General features: G+C 40.6%; 2 protein-coding genes across 2 annotated transcripts; both read left to right on the top strand.

Moving 5' to 3' along the window:
* The first annotated feature begins 12 nt into the window (after positions 1-12).
* Positions 13-5952, top strand: LOC102249379 (pyruvate dehydrogenase [acetyl-transferring]-phosphatase 1, mitochondrial). The gene is made up of 2 exons (XM_005879312.2): positions 13-171; positions 4316-5952. Exons 1-2 carry the CDS (start codon positions 39-41, stop codon positions 5950-5952), a joined length of 1770 nt encoding a protein of 589 aa, XP_005879374.1. The 5' UTR covers positions 13-38.
* A 2-nt stretch (positions 5953-5954) lies between these two features.
* On the top strand, positions 5955-9211 carry LOC102247126 (pyruvate dehydrogenase [acetyl-transferring]-phosphatase 1, mitochondrial). Its single transcript, XM_005879228.2, has one exon. The coding sequence runs from the start codon at positions 6186-6188 to the stop codon at positions 7797-7799; it is 1614 nt and encodes a 537-aa protein (XP_005879290.1). The 5' UTR covers positions 5955-6185; the 3' UTR covers positions 7800-9211.
* The last annotated feature ends 1616 nt before the right edge of the window (positions 9212-10827 follow it).

The following is a 10827-nucleotide window of genomic DNA, read 5'->3' on the forward strand; positions in this document are numbered from 1 at the left end:
ACCCCCGCGCTCCCGCCTCCCCGCCGCCGCCTCCTCTAATGAGCATCTCTGCCTTGCTTCCAATGGGCCGCCGCTGCTGCCGCTGCTGCTCTCCGCGCGGGTTGTGGATGTTGTCGGCTCCGTGTTGTGATGACAGGAGAATGTGTGTGTGCCCCGGGCCCAGGCGGATTGGTAGGTATTCGCGGGGAGACCTGCGCTGGGTGGCCTGGCAGGATGGTGCCTGGTTCTGTGTGTGGACGGACGGCTGTAGGAGGGTCCGCTGTGGAGCTAAGGGGGTGAGAGAGAAAAGGGGACACAGGCTCCCGGGACCGGGGTTGCTCTGATGCCCGGGGGAGTGCAGGTCTCAGGCAGGGACAAAGGGAACTCATCAAACAAGTGCTGGCTCGGAGCTTGGCGTCTTCCTAAGGAAGCCGGAAGGTTTCTTCTTCATTCGTGTAACCAGAAGGAACGGGAGCTGCGGAAAATGCTGAAAAGTCGCCACCGTCGTTATGCAGGGTGTCCAGTGCCGTGGGATTACGTAAACTGAGGTTCTGACACATTGAATAACGGGTCTAGCATCTTTCCCTCCTTTGACAACAACGCTTTGCCGAGCCGGAGTCGGTGCAGTGACGGCATTTTCTAATTAATTTGTTCTGTGGGTTTATTGATGAAGCGGAATCATTTCTTTGGCACAGACTCCTCCGAGCACATCAGTAAGATGGGTCTCTTTCCAGTTTCGGGTTGCAGCGCATCTTTCCTTATTAGTCATTGGCAGAATCCACGTAGGACGAAGATGCTGCATATAACACAGGGCTCGGTCTGGATCGAGGATAGGAACTTTTCAGTACAGACATGGTCAGGAATCATTTGAAAATTTGACACGGCTCCAGTTTCCCGACAACTGGAGCGTGTGTTGCTGTTCTTTGCCTATCGAGAGCTTTCTACTTCATTTATTTAGCTAGTTCTTCAACGAACGTTGTTTTCGTGGGCTTTTTGTTGTTGAGTCAACTAATACAGTATTTAGAAAGATGCTCAGTGTTTCCTCACTTAAGGTTTCTGAAAACATTTGAAAGTACTTTGACTTCTCAGGGTATCTGATCTGCTGGAGAGACTATATCACTTGTACTGGTTGATGATGGCAGGACACTAATCACAGAGCAGGTTTGCATGAATTTCATCTTTACTTAGAATCTGTCTTTTGAAGGCATGCTGGGAGTTGAGGGATTGAGATGCAATCTCAGTTCATATGCTAAACTGGATAAGTGAAAAATGCAGTTGATAAAATTCGCTCTGCTTTTTTGTTTTCAATCTCAAGAACCTTTGATCTGAAGGAAAAATGTAGTATATTATTTGGACATTTCAGTGCTTGCTGTTTGAATGTACTGTATTAGCCCAAGCATTTCCTGCATGACTCATTAGTTCTTGTGCCACAATATTTCATTCATTTTGCAATCAACTACAGAAGCATAAAATTTTTCAAAACAAAGAAAGTGCAGGTTTCCTGGACTTATTTCCTTGATTAGACATACAGGGTGGGAGCAAAAGTAGGTTTACAGTTGTGAATATGTGAAAGAGTTTATTCTTGTATTACTATTTACTAATTATTGTATTTCCCATACAAACTATTATAGACCTACTTTTGCCCCACCCTGTATAATAAAAATCCTGTTATATATCTATCAAACCCCTTTTTTCAAACACACACACACACTACTTTGATTCAATCTACATTTCATCAGAAACATACTATTTTCTTCTCTGTAGGATTAAGTTTTAAAGTAAGCACAAATACAAACATATAAAGTTATGGAGAAACTTTCTTTTCATTAAGATTGGCATCTGTTTACACTTTTATATATATATGTATGTATATGTGTGTATATGTATATATATGTGTGTGTATATATATATATGTATATACACACACACATATATATTGATTTTAGAAAGGAAGGGAGAGGGAGAGAGAGAGCAACGTTAATATCAATAGTGAGAGATAATCATTGATGGGCTGCCTCCTGCATGCCCCACACTGGGAAGCCCATAACCCGGGAATGTGCCCTGACTGGGAATTGAACCATGACCTCCTGGTTCATAGGCCGACGCTTAACCACTGAGCCATGTTTACATTTTTTAAAAATATATTTTATTGATTTTTTACAGAGAGGAAGGGAGAAGGATAGAGAGTTAGAAACATCGATGAGAGAGAAATATCAATCAGCTGCCTCCTTCCCCACTGGGGACGTGCTCGAAACCAACGTAAATGCCCTTGACTGGAATCGAACCTGGGACCCTTGAGTCCACAGGCCGACGCTCCATCCACTGAGCCAAACCGGTCAGGGCCATGTTTACATTTTTAATACTGGAAAATCTTTATACAGAGCATGAAATTAATTTATGTGCTTTCTGAGTGCAAATAACAAGAGATTTGGTTTATGTTTGGAAACCAGTGTCATGTGGCCTTCAGACATTCAGTTTGAAGTACTATTATTTAAGTGGTTAGTCTTGATAGATTGCTCCTCTTCTGGAATTTATATTTTTTATTACTGCATTTCAGAATGCTTTTTAGTTATTGATCTTATTTTAAAAATTCTAATCATTACCTTTTATTGCTTAATCTTGCCTTCAATTTTATAAACAAGTCCCTTCTTAAATAGTGCAGTTAAAATGGTACTTTCTATCACTTGCAAAGCGGGTTCTGTACGACTGGCTGATGCCATGTTTATTACAGAAGCAGACAAAGATCCGCTATTCAGTGTTTGGTTTTCTCTGCTCCCCCACTTATCACTTTTTCTCTAATTACTCTTCAAAAGAAAGTACTCAAAAATAATGTACTATATAGCTAACACTCTGATGTCTGTAAATATTTTGTTCCTTAATCGGTTTAACTTTCAGAAGGAGTAGCTGATAAAAGATTCAGTTGATTTTATTTTCCTTATTTCTTTTTGGTTACTGTATTTATTTCCTTATATAAAGTATTTGTAAAGCCCATTTCTTTATAGGCCAAATGAATACTTTGAGGCAATACCTTAAGAATTTAGGGGAAATATTATTGAGGAAGAATAAAGATTTTTTTCTTGCATAAGTTACTGGGTTACTGGTGAACATTCATTAAATTTTCTAGATAAATGCCCAACAAAATCTCAGTCATATACTGAGTGATATGATTTAGATTATAATTCTGTACCTTTTTTTTTTTTTAATCTAAACCTAGACTATTTGGGTATTATTCTACTATTCTTTATTGCTTCCCAAAGACAAATACATACTTTTGTCTTTTAACATAAGAGAAAATATTTTTCTAGTGGTGAATTCTACTTGGGATCCGTAATTGATGAAAATAAAATTTCTCTAGCTTTCCCTTATGGCTGATAAACCGAAGAAAGTGCTACCAAGTATATTAAATTCCAGAACTGAGACTGTTTATGTTACTAACAGTTTTGGAGCTACTAAAATACTTGAACTTTTTTTATGAAGGACAGAGTAAAATTAATGAATGAATGAAACCTGCATTTGATTTCAAAGCCCCACTTCAGCAAACAGTTATAAAGACATAGATTCCTAGAAGAGGCCTTAGGTAATCTCTGTTCCCATGTGTTCCATTACATCTTAGGAAAGTGAGGCCCAAAGAGGTGAGCCAGCTTTTACAGGATTAATTTGGCAAGTTGGTGGAAGACCTGTATCCCTAAACTCACCAAATGGTGCAGTGGTCTAGAAAGCATCGTTTGCCAGACCACTCACTGGGGTGTAGGAAGGGAATATTGGCATTCCTCTTTATTCGCTATGTAAATTTTTTGTATATGTTATCACGAACATTATATTAATACAGTAGTATATATGTGTAACTTAAAAGTAGTTTATGAATACACTTATGTTGGGGATGCATCCTAACACTTTTTTGGTGATAGCCACGTATAATCAAATGCTGACAATTAACCACAGCTCTAGAAATAGGATGTTCATAAATGGGGTAAGTCCCTGAGCAATATGGAAGATCCAAAGCCTTTTTTAAAGGTAGAGAGGGAGAAGGGTGATTGGTCGGATAGACTTCCACTGCATAATGTTATATAACACTCATCTCCTCAGCTCTCCCCAGCTAAAGCTATTATACGTTGTGCACAGTTTGTGCTACACAAAGAAATACGATGAAAAGAGAAAAGTAAAGCCGGACGTTCAATCCTGGCTCCATAAATGACTGGGAATTGTGCTCAGCGGAATATGCCCTGTAGAAATAGTACATGATGTAGGTATAGAATACAGCGTCTCAGAGCAAAGATCGACTAAGTCATCTGAAGTGTAACTTTTTCTTTGTGTACCTGTGTGATTTGTGTTGTAGGAATCCCCGTCAGAAGTTCCAGCCTGCCACTGTTCTCTGATGCCATGCCAGCACCAACTCAACTGTTTTTCCCTCTGATTCGTAACTGTGAACTGAGCAGAATCTATGGCACTGCATGTTACTGCCACCACAGACATCTCTGCTGCTCATCTTCTTACATTCCTCAGAGCCACCTGAGGTATACACCCCACCCGGCGTATGCTACCTTTTGCAGGTCAAAGGAGAACTGGTGGCAGTACACCCAAGGAAGGAGATACGCTTCCACACCACAGAAATTTTACCTCACACCTCCACAAGTCAACAGCATCCTGAAAGCTAATGAATACAGTTTCAAAGTGCCAGAATTTGATGGCAAAAATGTCAGTTCTGTCCTTGGATTTGACAGCAATCAGCTACCTGCAAATGCACCCATTGAGGATCGGAGAAGTGCAGCAACCTGCTTGCAGACCAGAGGGATGCTTTTGGGGGTTTTTGATGGCCATGCAGGCTGTGCTTGTTCCCAAGCAGTCAGTGAAAGACTCTTTTATTACATTGCTGTCTCTCTGTTACCCCACGAGACTTTGCTAGAGATTGAAAATGCAGTGGAGAGTGGCCGGGCACTGCTACCCATTCTCCAATGGCACAAACATCCCAACGATTACTTCAGTAAGGAGGCATCCAAATTGTACTTCAACAGCTTGAGGACTTACTGGCAAGAACTTATAGACCTCAACACTGGGGAGTCAGATGATATTGATGTTAAGGAAGCTTTAATTAATGCTTTCAAGAGACTTGATAATGACATCTCCTTGGAGGCCCAAGTTGGTGATCCCAATTCCTTCCTCAACTACCTGGTGCTTCGAGTGGCATTTTCTGGGGCTACTGCTTGTGTGGCCCATGTAGATGGTGTCAACCTTCATGTGGCCAATACTGGTGATAGCAGAGCCATGCTGGGTGTGCAGGAAGAGGACGGCTCTTGGTCAGCAGTCACTCTCCCTAACGACCACAATGCTCAGAATGAAAGTGAACTGGAGAGGCTAAAATTGGAACATCCAAAGAATGAGGCCAAGAGTGTGGTGAAACAGGATCGGCTACTTGGCTTGCTGATGCCCTTTAGGGCTTTTGGAGATGTAAAGTTCAAATGGAGCATTGACCTTCAAAAGAGAGTGATAGAATCTGGCCCAGACCAGTTGAATGACAACGAATATACCAAGTTCATCCCTCCTAATTATTATACACCTCCTTATCTCACTGCTGAGCCAGAGGTAATCTACCACCGATTAAGGCCACAGGATAAGTTTCTGATACTGGCTACTGACGGGTTGTGGGAGACCATGCATAGGCAGGATGTGGTTAGGATTGTGGGCGAGTACCTAACTGGCATGCACCACCAACAGCCAATAGCTGTTGGTGGCTACAAGGTGACTCTGGGACAGATGCATGGCCTGTTAACAGAAAGGAGAGCCAAGATGTTCTCAGTGTTTAAGGATCAGAATGCAGCAACCCTTCTTTTTCGCCATGCTGTGGGAAACAATGAGTTTGGGACTGTTGATCATGAGCATCTCTCCAAAATGCTGAGTCTTCCTGAAGAGCTGCTCTCCCCAGCTAAAGCTATTATACGTTGTGCACAGTTTGTGCTACACAAAGAAATACGATGAAAAGAGAAAAGTAAAGCCGGACGTTCAATCCTGGCTCCATAAATGACTGGGAATTGTGCTCAGCGGAATATGCCCTGTAGAAATAGTACATGATGTGGGTATAGAATACAGTGTCTCCTAGCAAAGATCGACTAAGTCATCTGAAGTGTAACTTTTTCTTTGTGTGTACCTGTGTGATTTGTGTTGTAGGAATCCCCGTCAGAAGTTCCAGCCTGCCACTGTTCTCTGATGCCATGCCAGCACCAACTCAACTGTTTTTCCCTCTGATTCGTAACTGTGAACTGAGCAGAATCTATGGCACTGCATGTTACTGCCACCACAGACACCTCTGCTGCTCATCTTCTTACATTCCTCAGAGCCACCTGAGGTATACACCCCACCCGGCGTATGCTACCTTTTGCAGGTCAAAGGAGAACTGGTGGCAGTACACCCAAGGAAGGAGATACGCTTCCACACCACAGAAATTTTACCTCACACCTCCACAAGTCAACAGCATCCTGAAAGCTAATGAATACAGTTTCAAAGTGCCAGAATTTGATGGCAAAAATGTCAGTTCTGTCCTTGGATTTGACAGCAATCAGCTACCTGCAAATGCACCCATTGAGGATCGGAGAAGTGCAGCAACCTGCTTGCAGACCAGAGGGATGCTTTTGGGGGTTTTTGATGGCCATGCAGGCTGTGCTTGTTCCCAAGCAGTCAGTGAAAGACTCTTTTATTACATTGCTGTCTCTCTGTTACCCCACGAGACTTTGCTAGAGATTGAAAATGCAGTGGAGAGTGGCCGGGCACTGCTACCCATTCTCCAATGGCACAAGCATCCCAACGATTACTTCAGTAAGGAGGCATCCAAATTGTACTTCAACAGCTTGAGGACTTACTGGCAAGAACTTATAGACCTCAACACTGGGGAGTCAGATGATATTGATGTTAAGGAAGCTTTAATTAATGCTTTCAAGAGACTTGATAATGACATCTCCTTGGAGGCCCAAGTTGGTGATCCCAATTCCTTCCTCAACTACCTGGTGCTTCGAGTGGCATTTTCTGGGGCTACTGCTTGTGTGGCCCATGTAGATGGTGTCAACCTTCATGTGGCCAATACTGGTGATAGCAGAGCCATGCTGGGTGTGCAGGAAGAGGACGGCTCTTGGTCAGCAGTCACTCTCTCTAATGACCACAATGCTCAGAATGAAAGTGAACTGGAGAGGCTAAAATTGGAACATCCAAAGAATGAGGCCAAGAGTGTGGTGAAACAGGATCGGCTACTTGGCTTGCTGATGCCCTTTAGGGCTTTTGGAGATGTAAAGTTCAAATGGAGCATTGACCTTCAAAAGAGAGTGATAGAATCTGGCCCAGACCAGTTGAATGACAACGAATATACCAAGTTCATCCCTCCTAATTATTATACACCTCCTTATCTCACTGCTGAGCCAGAGGTAATCTACCACCGATTAAGGCCACAGGATAAGTTTCTGATACTGGCTACTGACGGGTTGTGGGAGACCATGCATAGGCAGGATGTGGTTAGGATTGTGGGCGAGTACCTAACTGGCATGCACCACCAACAGCCAATAGCTGTTGGTGGCTACAAGGTGACTCTGGGACAGATGCATGGCCTGTTAACAGAAAGGAGAGCCAAGATGTCCTCGGTATTTGAGGATCAGAATGCAGCAACCCACCTTATCCGCCATGCGGTGGGCAACAACGAGTTTGGGACTGTGGATCATGAGCGTCTCTCCAAAATGCTGAGTCTTCCTGAAGAGCTCGCTCGGATGTACAGAGATGACATTACAATCATTGTAGTTCAGTTCAATTCTCATGTGGTGGGGGCATATCAAAACCAGGAATAGTGAGATCTTACCCTGGCAATTTTCAAATGAAATAGATGTAAAGGACAAATAGATTTTAAAAAGATACTAAAGTAATAAACATTTCTAGTGGGTCATTCTAAGCATTTACCCATTTGATCCTTTAGCTAGTCAAGAACTCCAACGGCCTTGGCAGTAGGGTGGCAGGATAATGTGAGTGTCGTTCTGCCTGGCTCAGACCTCACAGTTCCTGCAGTTGAGGCAAGTCAGTTTCTTATTGCAGATTCCTTGTGACATTGGCTTCTTGTATCGGTCAGAAAATTAGGATGACCTGCAAGTAGGATCTTAAATACGTCAAAAGCCAGGATCTTGCTGGGCGCATTTTCTTGGTAAAAGAAACCGCACTGTTCACATCTGCAGGCTCCTTTTGTCACTAAGAATATGGTGTACATGAGAACATTTATTTATTGCATGATTTCCTAGATACACAATCTATGCATTCGTATAAACTTACTTTATCCTGAGGTGGTTTCCAAATGCAGTATTTTAAGCCATAAATGACCGAGAACCAAGCAATCTGAAATTGTGTTTGTGATTATTTGGAATGCTTTTGAAATGGGAAAACAAACTAATCACTTCCCTACCTAATTACCTAATGTTATTGAAACATTCTATTTTGCCACACACTTGAAGACAACAAAGGTTTTTAGTTTTATCTACTCTTATATTGGTAAATAAAGAAAAAAATAATTCTTTTAGTTTGTATTAATGAAAAGCTTTACTTAGTTGGAAATAAAAGATCCAGGAAAAAAAGAAGAGACTAATATGTTCAACTGTTGTCACGTATAGCCAGCATGTCACTTATATCGTGTAATTCCCAAAGGCTTGGCATGCTGTAAGTGTCTGGGTGATAGAGCGCTGCTGGTAAATCACACTTCTAATTTCATAGTGATAAGGATTTTCATCACTTGGAATTTTAAGGATGACATAAAATAAGTTTAAATACCAATTTGGGGAGTAAGTTGAGACAGGAGGAAAGTTTTTGTCTTTCCCTACTTAGGCGTAGGTCAATTAAAATATTTGGTTTAAAAATTACTAAATGCTTTAAACATATTGTAGCTTATAAGTAGGAGTGTTGCGATATATAAATGAGAAATTTTAAAAGGTAATTATTTTGCATGCCTGATGCTTAATAGAACACTTAGCATCAAGTGTTACCTGCAGCAGTCCTCGTACTTAAATCCAGTCCCTTCTAATGCTGTATCAAAGTAAATGAAAATAAACATTGCAAATTAGCTTCTGGGAGCTTATTTGATACACAGCAAATGGCAGTTGTTCCTGTGTTTCCTGGTGACCTGTGTACAGCTGTACATACATTTTCTTTACTTATTCTAGCAACACTGTTAAGAGTGGCTATGACTATGTTTGGTATTCATATAGACTTTAATACAAAACATGATCAGCTTTCCCTTGTGTCATTAGTTGAGGGGTGTTTAGGAGTCCTTTCAGCTTTCTGTAAAATGTGAACTAGATGTTCAAGGACTCCGCGTGGACTGTGGACACTCGAGCAATGTAGATCTGACTGCAAAACTTGTTCCAGTCGAAAAATAGATTCAGGAAGATCTCAGCCCAGACACCATGTAGTGTTCGTTTTCTGAAGTCTTTTTCCCCTTGTTTTTTGTTTGTAGTTTTTTTTTTTCTTTCATCAGCTTGGAACTTTTTTTCCAGGCAGCATTTTCGAAGAAGAAAAGGCTGTACGATATATTTATTTCTAACTGTTTTGACAGAGACTTATTCTTTTAACGAAATATATATAGACTGCAGTAGCAATTAAAACCCATTCTCAGTCTACTATTTGAATTTCTCTTGAAGAGTTCCATATTATTATATACTTTAAATAAAGTCGCATTTCTATATAGTATAGTGTATATAAATTTAGTTTACTGTGGTCATGATCAACAAAGTAATTTTTTTTTTAAATCCTTACCCAAGGATATGTTGATTGATTTTAGAGAACGAGGAAGGGAGAGAGAAACATCGATCAGTTGCCTCCTGTACGTGCCCCAACCAGGGATCCAACCCGCAACCTAGGTATGTGCCCTGACTGGGAATCCAGCCCACAACCTTTCGGTGCTTGGGACAATGCTCCAACCAACTGAGCCACCTGGCCAGGCAACATAATAAAATTATTACACAAGAGTCTTGTCTGCAGTCCAAAAGCATAAAAGTGCAGTGTGGAATTCAGATGGTTGAAATGAAAATAATTGGATGTTAGAAATCTGAATGTACTATCATCTGAAAGCAGTTGTGATTTTATTGTAATTGGTTGTCATGTGATGTTATATGTAGAGTATAGAAGATGTAACCTTACCTTGTAGTTAGCCTTTCTTAAGCTTTTTTTTATTATTTAAACTTTCTAACATGTATCGACTTCTGTATATTTAATCAATGGCTCATAATATTTATAATACACTCTCAACTAGTTAAATGGAATAGTGATATGGTACACAGTATTTGGTAGAAAAACTGTCTTATAAAAGATGTATCTTGTGAAGACATAAGAAAAATATATAATATAGAGAATGGCTAAAGAAATGCCCACAGTGAATTAAAGTTTCATATCTGCTTTCTGAATTGCCTCTGTTGGTTTTTTGTTTTTAATTTATTGGGATAACCTTGGTTAATAATATTATATAATTTCCAGGTGTACAAGAGTATCATTTGACATCTGTGCACTATATTACGTGCTCACCATCGGAAGTCTAATTTCCTTCTGTTACCATATATTAGACCTCCTTTAACCACTTTGCCCTCATCCCACCTCCATTCCCCTCTGGCAACCATTTTTTGTCTGTTTGTGTTGGTTTTTAATAATAGTAAGATTCATTAGATTCTTTCTAAGGTAGTACATTATACTTAACTTTAGGATCTAGTTAGATAAACAGTACTTTTTAAAAACTGAGTTATAATTTTCATTCAATAAAATGCACAGATTTTAGATGTATCATTTGAGGTTTGGTGACCACAATCCCAATAAAGATACAAAACTTCCATTACTCCAGAAAATTAT

Source organism: Myotis brandtii, unplaced genomic scaffold, assembly GCF_000412655.1.
Source record: "Myotis brandtii unplaced genomic scaffold, ASM41265v1 scaffold59, whole genome shotgun sequence".
NCBI classification, from domain to species: domain Eukaryota; kingdom Metazoa; phylum Chordata; class Mammalia; order Chiroptera; family Vespertilionidae; genus Myotis; species Myotis brandtii.